The sequence below is a fragment of the Heloderma suspectum genome, chromosome 2, assembly GCF_057233095.1.
Source record: "Heloderma suspectum isolate Gila_16-S chromosome 2, 16-S_ref, whole genome shotgun sequence".
In the NCBI taxonomy this organism is placed as follows: Eukaryota; Metazoa; Chordata; class Lepidosauria; order Squamata; family Helodermatidae; genus Heloderma; species Heloderma suspectum.
Window position 1 is genome coordinate 362864831 of NC_139459.1, and position 19743 is coordinate 362884573.

The following is a 19743-nucleotide window of genomic DNA, read 5'->3' on the forward strand; positions in this document are numbered from 1 at the left end:
CGTCTACGGTATTTGCATTCCCCTTATTTTTGCCGTCTTAGTCTACGTAAATGTTTACGTAGACTAAGACGTGCCAAAATAAGGAACGCAAATGGCGGCGCCAATGGGCGCCGCCATTTGTGTACATGCGTTCTTTTGTTTTAATCAGCCGTGATAGGCTACGTAAACATTTACGTAGCCTATCACGGTGTTTTTTTTAAATCTAGCCGTGATAGGCTATGTAAATCTTTTTGTAGCCTATCCCGTTTTTTTGTTTTTGTTGGTTTTTTTACCTGGAAACGGCGGTGGTGGCAGCCGGTTGGAAGACCGGCTGCCACTGCCGCCGCCGCCGGAGCCACCGCCGGAGCCGCCAGGAAGATCCGCTTAAGGTAAGTCCCATCCCGGGGGGGGATGGGGGGTGGGGGGCTGCTCCGCCACCGATTTTGGGGGGCCGAATGCGCTGGCATTCGGCCTCCCCGAGATCCTTGTTGGAACTTTCGTACATCCCTACAGATTTGGGACACAAACCACAAATGCCTAATGATAGTCAAAGCCCCTTGACTAGCCTACATAGCAATTTCAGTTTTCAGAGTGGGTATGGGTGGGATAGGCAGAAGAATACTAAGCATTATGGGGGTGCAGCTTGACTGTGTGCATGTTTACTTGGAAGTAAGTACTTGTGAGTTCAATGGGACTTCATTCCCAAGAAAGTGTACACAGGATTGGACCTTGACTTTTATTAATCCCCCTTCTTCATAATTTCAAAACAAGCCTGTTCTTGCCATTTACAGCTTCTAAAAGCCACCCCCCAAAAAAAATTGAAACAGAATTTAATACAAAGGAGGAATTTAATACATTTTAATAACGGCTGTCTAGAAATTCAAGGTACTCCTATGGCCCTTCGGAATGAGCCAAGCCTTCCAATGGCCATTCTCTTCTCTTTGGTTTTAGCATAGCCCATGACTGAAGCTTCTTCAGATACACAGTTCTGCCTCTTTTACAAATGGATACATTTGGATATCTGGTGCGCTTTTGTTGAAGTTTATGTATAATTGCTAGAAAGTTGTATCTTCATATATATGCATTTCATACATATTCATTGTTACTATGATTCTATGATCTATACAAATCCATGTATGCACATTTTAAAAACTGAAAAAAATATTTTTTTACTTATGGACAGGAGGCTCCCAAAAGGTGAACAAGTCTCAGGTCTACCACCATGTTTTGGGGAAGGGGGCTTGGAAGATGGGGCTCCTGGCTAGGTCTGCAGCACAGAGGGATGTGGCTGCTGCGGAGATGGCTTCTCTGTGCTGCTGCTCACTTGCCCACCTGCCTGAGCAGCTAGGGGCAGCTGCGGACAGAGAGAGGGCAGGCGAGCAAACTCTGGTGGCTTTTCAGCGTCATTGTTGCTGTCAGTATCCTATGTAGATAGGAGCTGGGTCACCTGGGCAAGGAGTCAGTTTAGCTTCCAAGGGTACCCCTTTACTTTCTCTTGCATAAATGAATGACTGCCATTCACTCATATGGGGAAAAGCAAAGGACTGCAGATGGGTACAATATTGTGAGGGTGGGGAACCTGCTTGCTACCTGTGACACTTGGGTGCTTTGGCCACCATCGTTAGTCTGGCCCTGGAGAGGTTAAATAACATGGCCGACAGAAGACTGGAGAAGCTACCGCAAGCTACCTCAAATGGTTGACTCGGTCTTGAAATGGTTGAATAAAGGAGGCCCTAGTGGAAACCTACAAGAAGACCCCCTAAAAGATCCTAGATCAGGGATCCTTTTTGAGTCAGTGGGCATATTTGGAATTTTGAGAGAGTGTGGTGTACACTGTCACAAAATGGCTGCCATGGGGGAGGGTTGCCAGTTCATAAAATGGCTACCATGGTGGGCATGGTCAGTCATAAAACATCCGTTTCCCAGAAAGAAAACTGGGGAGGCTAAAAAAAAGTAACGTGCCCAAGAACCAAAGTATAAGGCAGAGGTGGGGTCTGAACTCCATAACACAAAGCCACTCTTTTGAACCCAGATAAAGTTGGCACAGGGCAGTACTTCATTTTGCAGCATGCCAGCTCCCAGTTAATTTGTTGTGTTTAATTAAACAAAATCTTCAATAAAATCACTATCAAGAGAGGCAGGGAACCTGGCAGGTGCCAAGAGAAGGGTCCATGGGTACATCGTGGAGTCCTATTTGAGAGGATTCCTCTCAAGACGAGACCTATTTGATTGGACCCCAGGCTTCTGGTCCAGAACCCTGGTCCATGTGCAAGAAGACTCCAGACTTGTGATCTTGTAGGAATTAATCTGATGGCACTGTAACATCTCTGAACTGAAAGTGGTGAAAGCTAATTAAAAGTTGGCATGCTCTTTACAAAGTCAGAGCAAGCTATGTTTTGGTTCAAGGCCTCCCAGCTGCTGATAAGGAGCAGAGAAGGCTGGCATTGACATACACTCAGATGCTGATTTTGAGAAAGAGCCTTCAGCTAATGAGCTCATGCTGCGAACCTGCCAAGATAAGTGGGTAGTGAGAACATCTTTACTTGATTTCTGTTGGGTCATAAACTTTAACAAAGACACCAAAAATGGATGGAAAGAGGCATAGATGGCGGAGATGACTGAAGGTGACCACGAGATGTACCAGGGAGGGCCATGCCAATCAAGATAATACACCCAGATGGGAGACTTTTTGTGGAATTTTAAAGATGTTGAAATTCACCCATTAATATGCCAGAGATGTTTCCAAAACACATAGGTGGATACCTCGCTGATGTGGTCTTACCACCCATCCATTTGATCTTTGATTGGTCAGTGGCTGTCACACCACATATTGTGGCCCCCACCTATGACCAGAACAAGAGTATAAAAGCTTAGCTAGCAAGGGCTCTTTTTGCTCTCTTGTTCCTGATTGCTTTAGCTTTGGATCTTCATTGGACTAGACCATTAGACCCAAGGATCTGGGTAACTATGGATCTCTTTGACCCTTAGGCTCTCAGATAATTTTAACCCTTAGAATATTTTCTGAAGATGGGTTTTAGTTCATTTCTGAGGACGGTTCTTAGTCTAATTTCTGAAGATGGGTCTTAGAATTGTTTCCAAACTTAAGGAGGTTCTGGGCTACTTGACTGAGTTCAAGCTAGCTGACAGAGCATTACAAAAGCCATGCATCTGAGAGACATTAACCTGCTGATCTATTTTGGGGTGAAGAGATGTTTCCTGCCAAGCCTCTAGACTGGCCAATTTAGACGTAAATCTCCAGTGTGGGAGAGCCCACTACCTCCGTAGAGAATTGGTCTTCATCTCTCTGTTATTGCTATTAGAGGTAGTGTGCTGGCCTAAGTGCTAGGGCAGGGATGGGGACAACAACTCTCCAGAAGTTGTTGGAATGCAACTCCCACCAGCCCTAGGTGATCGTGAGGGATGATGGAAATTGCAGTCTAACAATATCCAGAATGCCACAGATTCTTCATCACTGTGTTAGGGCTGCCTTCCCAAACTGGTGCCCTCCAGATGTTTTGGACTACAATTCCCAACAGCCCTGACCATTGGCCATGCTGGCTGGAGCTGATGGGAATTGAAGTTCAAAACATCTGAAGGGCACCATGTTGGGGAACAGCGCTGGGGGCTGATATGCTAACGAAGCATTCTTCTCTTCTATAAAAACACCTTGTGGTAAAATAAAACTCGGGTTGATTAACCCTAAACATTGTTTTTGAGCTAATTTTCCACATCTGAACAAGCATTTGTGCAGCTCTTGAGTCATCTTAAAAGTTTTAAAGTAATCAGTCTTCTAGGTATCTCAAAAGACTCCTTTTGCATTTTGCTGCAACAGGCTAACACCACTACCCCTCTGGAATTTGGTGTAGATATGTTGTGCTTATTTAAAAACAAACAAACCGAATTTTGAAAAGTAAAACATAGTTTGAATATCGAGGCACACCAAGAAAAAAGAGAGGCCAAATTCCGTTTATTACATTTGCATGGCTTTTATCCTCCCAGAACCGCAAAGCAGCATACATCCTCCCCGCACCCTCCGTTTTATGCTCCTATCTGCCAGGAAAGGGAGAAAAGGCAGTAATCACGCCGAGGTCAGCCTTGCTGTTGTCGGGGAGGAGCAGAAAGACCTGCAGCCTGGCCGTATGTTGCTTTACTCAGCAATAAGCCTCATAGAGTTCAATGGACTTGCTCCCAAGTGCATAAGATATAGATGGCAGCCGTCCAACCCACTCCTATTCATTTACCTGGCGGGGACAAACTACTACTGAATTTCGTGGAACTTACTTCAGAGTAAAGCTGCGTGGGATCGGGGCTTAACAAATAAAGCTGCAAAGGGCCGACCACCCTTAAAGGCACAGAGCAATGGATGGCTGAACACATCCACCCTTGCTCCATCAGTGTGCTCAGGTCGCCGAGTGGGAGGACTGCTTTGCAAGGGACTTTTTGGCTTTGCACGGATCACAGAGTGGGAAGGGGGAAAACAAAGCCCTTCCCACTGAACGATATATCGATGAGGAGGGAGGAACGGGGTGGGCTGGGGTCTCGGTTTGTTTAAAAACTCGCCCTCCCTCCCTCCATCTTGGAAGTCGTAGCTGTACTCGGGGAGATGCGGTGAGGATTTCTGGCGCAGCCAAACGGAGAAAGAGGGCCGGGGGGATCTGCTAAGTAAAGAAACCCTTGAGGATCCCGCTTCTTGAAGGATTCCTGGTGAGTGTGGCTTTCAGGGGGCGGGGGAGATGGCGCAAGTGGGGAGTTGTGGGGATAGCAGAGCCCCACGGAAAGGATTCTTCCAGGGCTGCAGCCGTAAGCACACGCGAAGCCCCTGGGCGATGCTAGGCAGAGATACAGCGCAAGCCTAAGCCAGCGTGGAGTAGTGGTTAGAGCAGCATCTCTCTACCTGGTACCCTCCAGATGCTCTGGACTAGAATTCCACCATCCACAGCCAGCATGGCCAATGGGGCTGGGGATGATGAGCGTTCCATTCCAGCACTTCTGGAAGGCACCAGGTTGGGGAAGGGTGGGTTGGGCTAGAACATGGGAGCCCAAGGTTCAAATCCCAACACAGCCATGAAGCTAACTGATGTGCAACCTTGGGTCAGTCTCTTTCTTTGTCTCTCTCAGCCTAACCTACCTGTCAGGGTTGTCGTGAGGAGAAAATGAGAGTAGGGAAGAACCGTGTAAGCTGCTTTGAACTCCTTTGAGGAGAAGTGGGATAGAAGTATGATAAATGACATATTTGCTCAAAAGTAAATCCCGTTCAGTTCATTTTAGTTTATGCCTTTAACAACTGTATCTAGGACTGCAGTCTTTCAGACCCACTAAAAACTTTACTGCAGGGGTGGGGGACCAATTAAGTTGGTCCGCCCCAGGAGGCTGATGGATCCAGATGGTTTCCTGCGATTCTGTCGAAGCCCTGGCTGATCTCTGGAATAGGGAAATGGCTAGGGCAGTGGACACAATCGCTCCTGAGCATCCCCTCTCACCGAGTGGAGCCCAACCAGCACCCTGGTTCTCTAGGGAACCGGCGGCGATGAAGCAAATGAGACCGAGACAACTCAGAACGAGCCCAATCGAACACAGGCTTATCTGAAAGCCTACTCCGTGGCAGTGAGGGCAGCAAAGAAGTCTTTCTGTTCTGCCACCATTGCATCTGCAGGGAGCCTGCCAGCAGACCTGTTTCGAGTGGCCAGGGGCCTTCTACGTCCTGGCCCAAGTGATAAATATCCTGACCACTCAACAGCCCGCTGTGAACAATTTGCTCAGCACTTTGCTGATAAAATCGCTCAGATCCATTCTGACTTGGATGCTGTAGTTGATGCAGATCCTGTGGATGTCACTTTGGCTCCTACTTGTTCAGTGTTGATGGATGCTTTTCAATTTGTGCAGCCTGGGGATGTGGACAGGATCCTTGGAGCAGTGAGAGCCACCACATGTATGCTGGATCCTTGCCCCTCCTCGCTTATTAAAGAGGCCAGAGGAGGACTGGCTGAGTGGACAACTGGAGTGGTTAATGCCTCTCTGGAACAATGCATTGTTCCATTATGCTTAAAAGAGGCAGTTGTGAGACCTCTGTTGAAGAAGCCTTCCTGAATCTCACCATTCTAGATAACTGTCGTCCAGTCTCTAACGTACCATTTTTGGGCAAGGTATTAGAGTGTGTGGTGACCTCCCAGCTCCAGGGGTTCCTGGATGAAGTGGATTATCTTGATCCATTTCAGTCTGGTTTGAGGCCTGGGTATGGGACAGAGACAGCTTTGGTCTCCTTGGTGGATGACCTACACCGGGAACTGGACAGGGGGAGTGTGTCCCAGTTAGTTCTGCTGGACCTCTCAGCAGCGTTCAATACCATCAACCATGGTATTCTTCTGAAACGCCTCACTGGGATGGGATTTGGAGGTACTGTTTTACAGTGGCTCCATTCCTTCCTAGGGGGGCGAACTCAGAAGGTGGTGTTGGGGGATGCCTGTTCAACTCCGTGGCCGTTACCTTGTGGGGCCCCTCAGGGTTCTGTTCTGTCCCCTGTACTATTTAATATCTACATGAAACCGCTGGGAGAGGTTGTCCGGAGTTTTGGAGTTCGGTGCCACCAATATGCTGATGACACCCAGCTCTACTGGGTAGAGGAACAGATTCCAGTTTTTGGCATCAGTAATGGACTGGATGAGGGAGAACAAATTGAAACTTAATCCAGACAAGACAGAAGTGCTCCTGGTCAGTCAAAAGGCAGATCAGGGTATAGGGATTCAGCCTGTGTTGGATGGGGTTGCACTCCCCCTGAAGACTCAGGTTCGCAGTTTGGGGGTGCTCCTGGATTCAGCCCTAAGCCTAGATGCTCAGGTTTCAGCGGTGGCCAGGAGTGCCTTTGCACAGTTAAAACTCGTGTGCCAACCTCGTCCATTCCTGGAGATGTCTGATCTGGCCACGGTGACACATGCCTTAGTTACATCCCATTTGGATTACTGCAACACGCTCTACGTGCGGCTGCCTATGAAGAGTGTTCAGAAACTGCAGTTGGTCCAAAGAGCTACTGCCAGACTGTTGACTGGGGCTGGCTACAGGGAGCATACAACTCCCTTGTTAAAACAGCTTCACTGGCTTCCAGTCTGTTTCCGGGCACAATTCAAAGTGCTGGCTATGACCTATAAAGCCCTATACAGCTCCGGTCCAGGTTATCTGAAAGCCCATATCCTCCCTATGAACTTGCCCGTGTCCTGAGATCTTCTGGGGAGGCCCTTCTCTCAGTCTGGCACATTTGGTGGGAACCCAGGAGAAGGCCTTCTCGGTGGCTGCCCCATGGCTGTGGAACACCCTTCCCAGGGAGGCTAGGATGGCTCCCTCCTTGATGTGTTTCTGGAGGCAGGCTAAAACATTCCTGTTCCAGCAGGCCTTTGGGACATAGTTGGAACCTGGGGGTAAGCTGCTAAAATGCTGTTTTAAAATGCTGTTTCAATGTTTTCATATAATTTTAATTGTATTGTTTAACCATATTTTAACTCTTGTATATTTTCATATGTTTTAATTATATATGTTTTAATGTTTGTAAGCTGCCTTGTGTCCCAGTACTGGGAAAAAGGCGGGGTATTAATAAATGTAATAATAATAATAATACCTTTGCATCTCATTTTGTATTTTTTCTGTTCCTCTGATAACTTCTCCCTTGGAGGTTTGCAATCTTGACTCCTTATTCTGATTTTAAAAATGCACACTTTCAAAACCTCATTTCTCTTGATTATCTATTTGTTTAAAACATTTTTTTTTACTCCACCTTTCCATCAAACTGAAGTTTACCAAGCTTAACTAAGCAAAATTACAATACAACACAGATTGAAATTACTATACGAATTCAAAAATTTACCAATTTTTCCACACCCAACAACCATCCACAGTTAAAATCCACCAAAGTCTTTAAAAACAGATTTTGCCTGGCATTTCAATTATTATTACTACTATTGGGACCTGCAACAAAATGTTGCAGTATACCTTCTAACAAGTGCTTCTGGTTCAAGGTTCTATGCAGATGTGCCCACCTCTAGGATACTGAAAGCTATAGGGGGCTCCAGCAGGGCATTCCACTTTCTTTACCTCCTGCAGTATATCTCAGACTGCTACAAGCAGGGGACAAAATGCAGGAGAGGGCTGTTGCCTTCAAGTCCTGCCTCTGGGAAAAAGGATGCTGCTGGACTGTATGGATTCAGGGTGGACTTACCATTTATGCACTGGACATTCAAACCCCTTCACATATATTATTCTCAGCAATCTTTACAATTGCCCTGTTAGGTAGGTCATTCATCATCCTGTGATGTGCTTGGATTGCTGAGGCTGAAAGGCAGTAATCATTGTTAAGACAAGCTTGCTGTCCTCAACTTGGCCATGACTAGGGTAATATTTGCTCCTACCAATTGTTGTACTCAATTTCTGATAGCAAAGAGCTTTTGCACTTTACTGCATGTGGTTGAGCCAATTTTTGCCATGGTACTCTTCAGGTGAGGCTTGAATTAATGATAGTAAATACTTGGTCATTATATTATAGATGACTAATCATTGATATACACAGGAAAATGCCTGGGAAAATTAAAAGGTCTTCACCTGGCACTGGAAGGAATACAATGTAGGTGCCAGGCAAACCTCACTAGGGAGCTCATTCCACAGCTGGGGTGCCACAGCAGAAAAGGCCCTCTTCCTAGTAGCTACCCACCTCACTTCCTTTGGCAAGGGCTCATGGAGAAGGACCGCTGAGGATGATGTTAAGGTCCGGGCATGCACATATGAGAGGAGGCGATCCTTCAGATAACCTGGCCCCATGCTGTTAAGGGCTTTGAATGTTAATATCAGCACTTTGAATTGGGCCTGGAAATGGACTGGCAGCCAGTGCAACTGGAAAAGTACCGGCGTAATATGAGCTTGTTGGCCAGTCCCTGTTAGCAATATCGCTGCCCTATTTTGAACTAGATGAAGTTTCCGGACCGTTTTCAAAGGCAGCCCCACGTATAACGCATTGCAGTAATCCAGATGAGAAGTTATCAGAGCATGGATAACTGTAGCTAGGCTATCTCTGTCCAGATAAGGGCGTAGTTGGTATACCAGCCTAAGCTGATAAAAGTGCTCTGTGCCACTGAGTTCACCTGTGCCTCAAGTGACAGTTCTGGGTCCAAAAGCACCCCCAAACTACGAACCTGATCCTTTAGGGGGAGTGCAACCCCCTCCAGCTCATATATACACATTGGGCAACCTCTGGTATTTTGAAGAGAAATAAGTCATTATCCATCAGTACTATTTAACCTTCCCTCCTCTCCTTCTGCCTTTCTCTAGATTAGGGTATCCTATTATGACAATAAAAGTGAGAGAGGAGGAGGAAAAACCATGGGTACCAAATAACCAAGACTCTGAGGAAAGTGAGACCTTCCCAGATGCTCACTCAGGTATGGGACCTTCCCAGATGCTCGCTCGGCTAACTCAGGGTACCTAGAGAATGAGTTCAGAAACTGTTGCCAATCGTGTTTTTAAAAATCACACAGTTGAACATGCTGAGTGCCAGTGGAGATGATGATCTAGCCAGCTAAACTCTTGCAAAAGCATAAGTGGTCTAATTCATGCGAGCAACGTAATGTCAGAAGAGACTACAAGTCATCTTCTGTGATTAGCGAAATGGTAAACATAGCTGGCTGAAAGTCATCTGAATCTCCTCCTAGCGGTAGGATGATGAGCTAAAGCAGCAGTTTGAAACTTGTTATACATAACAGAACTCTTTCTGCAGCAGAGGAACCCATACATGTCTGCCCCAGAACCCCTGTGCATTTCTGACAATTCTGAGATGTGTTGTAATGCTGATTAGCCTAGGCAGCAAGACTTCCTATCTCTATGCATTGTTTTTTGTTTAAATTAAAATATTTTACCCCTCTTTTTCTATTTAAAAAAATAATCACAGGGAAGCTAACAAGCAAAAGAAATAAATCCAATAGAGATCATTAAAAAAAACCACAACATAATCGACAGTGATTTTTTTAAAACCAGCAATACTTGATCAAAACCTGCCAAATAATTATGAAAATCCCAAAATAATGCAGACTTTGTCTAGCCACCCAAAGAAGAACAGGGAGGAGGCAGAGGTGCACATCCATAGGCTGAAATTCCGCAGTGCTGGTGCTAAAAAGCCCTTACTTTACTTAGCCGTCCACAGGGAATGAAACAAGGTTCTCTGGGAACAATCTGAAACAGATCACATTTTCTTTGAAATTGTATGGGACGCTCCTTTTTTCTGATTCTTGAATCTGTGTGTGTGCATGCTTGTCACACTTCCCTGCTTTTAACTTTGTTATACAAACAAGCAGGCATTCACAAGTAGCCACTTGTGACTGGAGGATCAATCCCTACTTCGTCTTGTGATGTCTTTCTCTTGATCAGGGCTCCTTGACATGAAGACAAAGGTAAAAGAAAAGGAAGAACTGTGGGTAATGGATCATCAGGTTCCTGAGGAAAACAATATCCTCCCAGCTGCCCATTCAGGTGAAGGTTCTATTCAAGAAATGGGGGTGCATAGATAATTTATTCAGAATGTGTTGCAGACTTTTTCACAATTTCCCAGAAATGTGGAGAGGTGGCTGTATTAATTTGTTCCAGCAAAAACAACAGAGTTGTGTGGTGAACAAAGTTATTGAGACAGAAGCTTTCATGGACTATAGCTCAGTTTGTCACATGTATGATGTGGCTTCCTCTAAGTTACTGGGTTGATATACCTTTAAAGCTTCAGCAAAGGAGATTATTACGTTGTCGTGGTGCTGGAGCTTGAGCACCTCAATGACGTCATGAGCTAAACCGTGAAGGGACACCCAAGACGGGAAGGTCATGGCAGAGAGGTCAGACTAAATACGATCCCTGGGGATGGAAACGGCAACCCACCCCAGTATTCTTGCCATGAAAACTAAATAGATCAGTACAACCAGAGATATGTCGGTATACCATCGGAAGATGGGACTCCCAGGTCGGACAATGGTCAAAATGCTACTGGGGAGGAACAGAGGGTAAGTTCAACTAGCCCCAGATGTGATGACGCAGCTAGCTCAAAGCTGAAAGGACAGCTAGCAGCTGATGGTGCTGGTGGTGAACGACGAATCCGATGTTCTAAAGATCAACACACCATAGGAACCTGGAATGTAAGATCTATGAGCCAGGGCAAATTGGATGTGGTTATTGGGGAGAGGTCAAGATTAAATTAATAAGCTCAAGATCTTGCAAGGTAGACTCCAGCAATTCATGGAACGAGAATTGCCAGATGTACAAGCTGGGTTTAGAAAAGGCAGAGGAACTAGAGACCAAATTGCCAATATCCGCTGGATAATGGAGAAAGCCAGGGAGTTTCAGAAAAACATCTATTTCTGTTTTATTGACTCTTCTAAAGCCTTTGACTGTGTGGATCATAACAAATTGTGGCAAGTTCTTGGTGGGATGGGGATACCAAGTCATCTTGTCTGCCTCCTGAGGAATCTGTATAACGACCAAGTAGCAATGGTAAGAACAGACCACAGATCAACAGACTGGTTTAAGATTGGGAAAGGAGTACGGCAGGGTTGTATACTCTTACCCTACCTATTCAACCTGTACGCAGAACATATCATGCGATGTGCTGGGCTTGATGAAGCCAAGGCTGGAGTTAAAATTGCTGGAAGAAACATTAACAATCTCTGATATGCAGATGATACCACTTTGATGGCTGAAAGTGAGGAGGAGCTGAGGAACCTCATGATGAAGGTGAAAGAAGACAGTGCAAAAGCTGGGTTGCAGTTCAACCTCAAAAGAACTAGGATTATGGCAACCAGCTTGATTGATAACTGGCAAATAGGGAGAAAACGTGGAGGCAGTGACAGACTTTGTCTTTCTAGGCGCAAAGATTACTGCAGACGCTGACTGCAGCCAGGAAATCAGAAGACATTTACTTCTTGGGAGGACAGCAATGACAAATCTTGATAAAATAGTGAAGAGCAGAGACATCACACTGACAACAAAGGTCTGCATAGTTAAAGCAATGGTATTCCCCGTAGTAAGCTATGGCTGCTTGAGCTGGACCATAAGGAAGGCTGAGCGAAGGAAGATCGATGCTTTTGAACTGTGGTGCTGGAGGAAAATTCTGAGAGTGCCTTGGACTAAAAGAAGATCAAACCAGTCCATACTCCAGGAAATAAAGGCAGACTGCTCACTTGAGGGAATGATATTAAGGGCAAAACTGAAGTACTTTGGCCACAAGACAGGATACCCTGGAGAAGATGCTGATGCTAGGGGAAGTGGAAGGCAAAAGGAAGAGGGGCCGACCAAGGGCAAGATGGATGGATGATATTCTGGAGGTGACGGACTCGACCTTGGGGGAGCTGGGGGTGGCGACAGCCGACAGGAAGTTCTGGCGTGGGCTGGTCCATGAAGTCACGAAGAGTCGGAAGCGACTGACCGAATAAATAACAACAATACCTTTAAAGGGGTGGGGATCTGCATGGAGGTGCTAAAAGCCCAAGAAAATGCAAGAAAGCAATATATGCTATGCATTACACACACATGAAAACAAGAGTTGGTCAGGGTGGCAGTGACCCAGTCCCAATATTAGCATAGCAGAAAAGATTGTGGCTTGGTTCAGATGTAAAACCCCCGATCCCTCAAATAATGGTTTGGAGAATGGGGAGTGAGCCCTTTGCTTGTGCAATCCCTCCTTCCTTCCTTCCCTCCCTCTCCTCACACAGTCAGCTTAATGAGTAGATTGCTGGCTTTTGGGAAAAACATGGCTTGCTGTTTCATACAAACCAGCAAACTATATGGTTTGTGGGACGCTTCCGAACGAGGAGTACAAGCCAAGGTTTCAACCGGGTTTGCAGTCCCGGTTCTCCTTGCGATCCCATTATCCATGACACACATGTTGGACATACATGTGGAAGGGGTGGATTGAGCAGCCTTTTAGTGTATTTCAAATGCCACTTTCAAGCTGATTAAATCACCTTCTTTTGCGCCTAACAGGATTTTCTGATCTCAAGCCCAAGATGAGTATATAGGATTATGCACAGTGTGGATAAAGAGCTGAGTATTTCTCACAACTCTGGAGCCCAGTAGGGATCATCCCCTGAAGCTGAATGATGGGAGATTTGCGAGAAATAAAAGGAAGTAAAGCCACATAATTTGCTACCGCAAGATGTAGTGATGGCCACCAACTTGGATGGCTTTAAAAGGGAATTTGACCAATTCATGACTGTATATTACTGCCAGTATCCGAGGCATTATGCCATTCAATACCAGTTGCTGGGGAACACAAGCAGAAGGGTGCTGTTGTGCTGATGTCCTTCTTGTGGGTTTCCCATTGGGGCATCTGCTTGGCTAGTGTTTGAACAGAATGCAGGACTAGATGGACATTTGGCCTGATCCAGCATGGCTCATCTTCAGTTCTTAACTGGGCCAATAGAACCTAAGCTGGAAAGGGAGACAGGGGGTGTAATGCCCTGCAGTTCCCAGGCAACTGTGTGACTGTATACTATTGTTTCTGACGAGTGTATTTCTGTGAGGGAGTGTATTTCTGTGAGGGATAGGCAACTCCCAGAGAGGGAATAGAAATTCAAATGGACCAGTCATTAGGCTGAGAACGTGACTCCTCCAGCTGATCCCTGCTGGTACTTATTTAACATAAGACATAAGGTCACAGGGACTCCAGCCTCAGATGTGGAGTAATGCAAAGTTTGGTATCTACATATGTCTGGGCATGTCCTTTGTTCAGATATACATTCTAGCAGGAAGCAAGGAAAAATTGTGTTTGTCACAGTTCCCCATCCTTGTTATAAGAGACAATAATATACTTCCATGTTTGGATACAGGTGTCTTTGTGCCCATGCAGCCAATCAGCTGTGTATTCCTCACCTTTTCTGGCCCAGTTAACAACCAAGGTAAGTGTTGGGGGTTGAAGGATGAAATAGGGCAGGGAGAAGAAAGAGATACAAGTGTGATATGGTATAATTCTGTATCCAGTCTAAATTAGGGGTGGGAGACTACATTTGGAGGGAGGCCGATGACCCACCCGCCCAGCTCTCCATGTGTGAATGGCATATAGGGGCAGGGCTCCATCCTGTGACATCATTTGGTCCTGGAGCTCCTCCAGATGACAAATCAGTTGGGGACTTGGCTTCTTCAGCTGGAGAAAACCTCTGGTCACCAAAGCCGCCCTGGTTGGGGCACCGTGTGAATCATCAACCCAGCATGCCTGTCATGCACCTTCCCCTGTTGGGAAAGATGTGGGGCAGGCAGTGTCATGTCCTGAGAGCAAACAGGACTGAGCAGACTTGACTTTGGTCTGCCTGGATTTTCCCTAGCAAGAGAAGACCCAGGCAGAGTGAAGCAGTCCAGTTATGAGGATGAGGAACACACTAAATAAGAGGAAACACCACATTGCTCCCCCTCCCCGATTGGACGTGGGAGCAACACTTGGAGGTGGGGGGATGGATCCCCAAGCTTCCACAGGTAGTATGGGGAATCATTGCAGGCCAGATTTGGCCTGGGCTGGAGGTTTGCCATCCCCGATCTAAATGACATGTGAGCTGGATTAAACATCCCAAACCTAATGATAGATTTCATCTCATACTACTAAATTTTGAAGATTGTTGTAGTAGATGCATCATCATCATTATTATTATTGCATCTACACTTCCTAGATACTGTACACAATATAGACAAAGCACAGAAAAAACAGGGAGGCTTAGAAGCTAAAGGCAAATACATGTTCATTATTTTGTTATTAATATTTCTGTACTGCCTTTTTTGCTGAGAAGCCACAAGGAAAAGAAAAAGGAAGGAGGGTCAGTCGTTAAAATCCAGAGAAATTAAGTAGGACTGAATTCAGTGCTCTTACAGTTTATCAGTATCTTCCTTCTCGAACCTGCTGCCCTCCAGTTGGGGTGTTGGACTGTAACTCCAATTGTCCCCCAGACAGAATGGCCATTGTGCATTGGATTCTGGCCAGACCACCCCCTCATTTAATTTTGGACATATGAACCCTGTAACAAAACGTTGTTGTGTGGAGTACCTCTCTTCAGGGTGCCAGCCATGTTCTTTTCCAGGATACTCTGTCCCATTCCATTCCATTCCCCCACCCCAACCCCCATTTTCCATTTCTCCTCCCCACCCCCAGCCAAATTTCCATGCTCACTGAACACGCTCAGTCATCATTGGACTGTTTTTGGGGTTCCCCCCGTTAAGAGTTTTCTGCCAGATATTGTTTTTTTGTTGCACCTCCGTCAACCTTGGGGTTCCCAAAGCCTGCTGAATTAGATTCTTGTGTGTGGATGGTGTGGCTTTGGCTACACAAAAATCCAGTTTTAGAGAATGATGAGTTCGCTGTTAGTATTTGGACACATGTCTTTATTTATCTGCAGGGCAGCAGCACACTTCCACTCTGCTTCCAGCACCACAAGCAGGCGTCATGATGAATTCTGTAGAAGCGCTTCAGCAAACGCCTTTCTTCAAGTTGCCTCCAGGTGACAAGCTACGAATCAAAGAGCTGGGTCCAGAAAGGCCTCCTCTGATGCTCCACCAATCTGGATGTGACCGGGGGAAAGAGTACACACGGACGTTCAGCACATCGTGGTTCGAGAGAAAGAAATGGCTCTGTGGAAGTGCTACGAAAGATGCCCTGTTCTGCTTTCCCTGTCTGCTGTTTGGAGGTGACAAGCCATGGACACAGACAGGAGTCAAAGATTTAGGACATCTCACCGAAAAGACCCGGAAGCACGAGGAATCCAAAAGCCACATGGAAAACTGCGTGCAGCTAACCATGTTGGGTACAAACGTTGCAGCTCAACTGGACGAAGGCAGCCGTGTAAGAAAGCATAATCAAGAAGTTGAGAACAACAGGTACATCCTTTCGAAAATCATTGACTGTCTGCGGTTCTGTGGTGCTTTTGAGCTGGCGCTTTCCAGTCACAGCAAGACGGATGATTCAGAAAATCCGGGAGTGTTCAAAGGACTGGTTAATCTTGTGGTGTCCATTGACTCTGCCATGGAACTTCACCTGCAGAGTGCCACAGTGCTGAGAGGTCTGCCAAAGACGGTTCAAAACGAACTGCTTGACTGCATGTTGGCGGTGGCAAAGGATCACATTAAAGAGCAGTTGAAAAGCTCTCATTTTGTAGCCATCGAAGCCAATCACATAACATATCCATTGACCAAATGCCAAACTGCGCTGATTTTCCGGTACCTTGTTGAAGATTGCTCACCGGTGGAACGCTTCTACGGATTCACCCGGGTGGAAGACTCTCGGCCTGAAACCATTGCTACAGTTTTAGTTCAGCAGCTGGCAGATGTATTTCCAGAGGCAATTGACAAACAGAAACTCATTGCTCAGGGTGATGATGGGGTGAGCGTAACGTATGGTGAGCACACAGGAGTGCATAAGAGGATTAAGGACATATTCCCTAATACTCATTATGTCCACTACTATGCCCATCAGTTGAACTTGGTGATGCAACAAGCAGCATCCCAAATCCAGGAAGTGCGCCTTTTCTTTGCACAGCTTTTTGCATTCCCCAAGTTCTTCGCTCGCAGACCAGAAAGGAAAGCAGTTCTGGAGGCTGTGGTGAGAAGACGACTCCCAAATCATCTCAGGCAGACTGGAACTTGAACATTCAAAGAGTTAATGTTGTGATTGTGGTGTTTGAGAAGAGACTGAAGCTAATTGAATGTTTTCATGAAATCAGAGATGGGAGGTTTGATATGAGTACAGTCTGTGATGCTGGGCGATTTCTCCATATGCTGGAAGACGATGGTGAGTTCCTGTACCTTTTGTCATTGTTCCACAGAATCATGCCTCATGTGGATACCTTCGACAGGCAACTCCAGAGAACAGTCACTGATTCTGTAGCAGTCAGGAAAGCTGCCTTGGATTTTGTGAGTGCCATCAATTCAGTCAGAGATTCTATTCCAACCTTATTCTCTGAATTACCTTCTGAATCTTTGCTGCCCAGGGACAAAAAGGAGACACTGGATCTAACTGCATCACAAGTCTGCACCATCATCGTTGCACATGTAAAAGAGCATTTTGCCTTTACCAGTCATCTTGCAAGTGCAATACTGTTGCAGGGATGTTTGTTTCCAGCGCATAAATACAGTTTCCCACAAGAGGCACTTAACCAAGCTCTAGAGGCCTACCCAATGCTGCAGAAAGACAGGCTGAAGTCGGAGCTTTCCATCTTGTACAAGAGACAAGCATTCTACAGTTGCGAGAATGCTTTCACACTCCTGCACGTGCTTTTGGAGAACAATCTGGAGACAACTTTGGAGCAAACTGTGACAATGCTGAGGCTCCTGATCACCACTCCAGTGATGACAGCAGAAGCGGAGCAAACATGCTCCGCTCTGAAGAGGATAAACACTTTCCTGTAGAACATCAAGTCAGAGGACTTGATGCCAGTGCATCAAGTGCTCTTCTGCCCCAGGTCCTGGGATCCCACGTGAAGTCCTGCAGGTTGCCGATTCGTCTTCTTTCCTCTCTCTCTCCAGGAATTTTTCTCCATCCTTTTTCCGACCTACATCCTTGCTTCCCAGAGGAAGAACACTTCCTTTTCTGGTTCAGGGTGAGGAAGCAGGGGCTATTGGGGGATGTAAGCCTAACAGTCTAGTTACTGCAGAAAAATCAGCAGCATTGAGGAATGTCGGCCGTGAAGATCACTTAGGAGCTGGATTTTGTGAGGTTTTTTCCTTCACAGACCTGAAATCTTTCTTCTCTCACAGGCTTTTCAGCTCAGAGCTCTAGCCCCATGCTTTTACTTGGCCTCTTAACCATTCCATTGCTGAGCTGTGTGGGTTACATCTGATCAATTCATTTGGTTGGTCAGAGGCTGTCATTAAACCCCCATTAAATTTTGCTGATTTTTAAGTTTTGAACTTCAAAAATTACCATTGCCCTGGAATATTAGAACTGTAGTAACCACATGATCAAGCATAGTAACCGCTTTTCACACCAACCAGTTTCCTAGTACAAATGAGGCCAATACTACATATCATGGTGGTATATGCAAGAGTCTTGACTAGTGTGTTATGAAAATGGCCTCAAAAAAGCTGTCTGGGGCTCAGAATAGAAAAGCACAAAGCAGAGCGGCAGGCCCAGTGCTGGTAGCATGAGGAAGTTCCTTGAGCCTGTCAGAGCAACAGGGTTTTCATGCTCTGATAATGCCAGTGTCTGGGCAGTGCTACAAATTCTCTTGATGTTTCCGGTTACAGATGCTGAGCGTAGCGTCTTAAAACTGAAGCTCATCCAAATGGACTTGTGAACCTCTCATCCTCCATGATAGATCACATCACAGTGGCTATGCTATCCACTGAGAGCAACATCACTCTACACCATGATCTCTCAGCCTCTGTGCTACAGTTTGCGCAACCCAAACCTCTCAAAGCCACATTCTGAGCAGCGGCAGCACACTATAACAAGACAGCAAAACTTTCGGCAAGCATTCTTTATTTCAAAATGTCTGTTCAACCTTAAAAAAAAAAAAAGTAGATAAAATATTATTAAATATTGATTAGTTTTTCGGCCTGCAAGGTCATGTTGACGTATAACCTAACTGGTGTTTTCCATTTTAGACAAGGTTGACCAACAGCCTTGAGCAAGCTTGCTTTGGGATGGAGCAGCGTTATTACTTCTTGTAACCAGAGATACCATTCCTTATCTGTACACCAGGACATTTTGGATTTGTTATAATAGTCTTTTTAATATGGGCAAGATGTTTGTATTTTTGTTTTTGAAAATAATGAATAGTTATAAATAAAATATCCGGTTTTGAAATTGATCTCTTGCAGTTTTTCTTACAGTTGCCATTCACAAATTGTTTGATGATAACAGAGATATCTTAACAGTGGTGAGCTGATTAACGTATGTGCAATGAGCTCCCTAGAGAGATTCACCTGGCACCTATGTTGTACTCCTTCTGGCACCAGGTGAAGATTTTTTTTTATTCTCCCCGTATTTTAGCATTTTAGCTTCCTAGTCTTTCAGCTTTGGGGAGAAATCCTATGGCCACTAGACACTGTCTAGGGGCCATAGGATATGCTCTTTTCTGGGAACTGACCTTGGAGCCCACGTGCCGAGGTCGGTTCCCAGAAAACCAACCTCCCCCCACATCCGCTTTGCCTCAGAGGCGGTGCGGAGAAGCCCCATCCTCCGCACTCGGAAGAGGAATGCAGAGTGACTGAAAAGGGGCAGGGCTGGGGGCATTCTGGGGCGGGGACAGTGGAGCTGTGCTTACGACACATCCTATGTGTCGTACATGCAGCCTCCTCTCCCGGTCGGCCCCCCGTGGCTAGACAGCCGAAAACGGCTGTCTAGTGGAAAATAGCAGGGCAGGAGAGGCGTGAAGCCCCCCGCCATGCCTGTCCTGCCTTGCTTTGGATAGGCGGTCCCCTCCAAGTTCAGAGGCGGCTGCCTATCTTGATAGGATTGCGCCTTAAGTGTTTTAAGGGCGCAATCCTACCGTGGTAGGTGGCCACCTCTGAACTTGGAGGTGACCACCTATCCAATGCAGGGCAGGAGAAGCATGGAGGGGATCATCCCCTCTGCATTTCAGCTGCCCTGCATTTATGGCTAGACAGCTGATTTCAGCTGTCTAGCCATGGGACCTCGAAGTGTGGGAAGCGGCAGCCGGATGACACGTAGGATGTGTCATGCCGGCATTTCCAACTTCCTGCCCGACACGCCCCCAGGAATGCCCGATTTTTGCCACTCCACACTTCTTTTCCAAGCACGAGGCCGTTCCACGCTGC

At 46.2% G+C, this 19743-nt stretch overlaps 1 protein-coding gene across 3 annotated transcripts; it reads left to right on the top strand.

Annotated features, from left to right (window-relative positions):
* Positions 1-144: 144 nt before the first annotated feature.
* Positions 145-19275, top strand: LOC146355697 (zinc finger MYM-type protein 1-like). Of its 3 annotated transcripts, XM_084830974.1 has the most exons (5): positions 145-4683; positions 9286-9395; positions 10378-10479; positions 13815-13883; positions 15366-19275. In XM_084830974.1, the coding sequence occupies exons 2-5, from the start codon at positions 9302-9304 to the stop codon at positions 16607-16609; spliced, it is 1509 nt and encodes a 502-aa protein (XP_084687100.1). In that variant the 5' UTR covers positions 145-4683; positions 9286-9301; the 3' UTR covers positions 16610-19275. The 3 variants fall into 3 exon arrangements, with proteins under 3 accessions (XP_084687100.1, XP_084687102.1, XP_084687101.1); XM_084830976.1 differs by lacking the exon at positions 9286-9395; XM_084830975.1 differs by lacking the exons at positions 145-4683; positions 10378-10479 and having other exon boundaries at positions 8862-9395.
* The last annotated feature ends 468 nt before the right edge of the window (positions 19276-19743 follow it).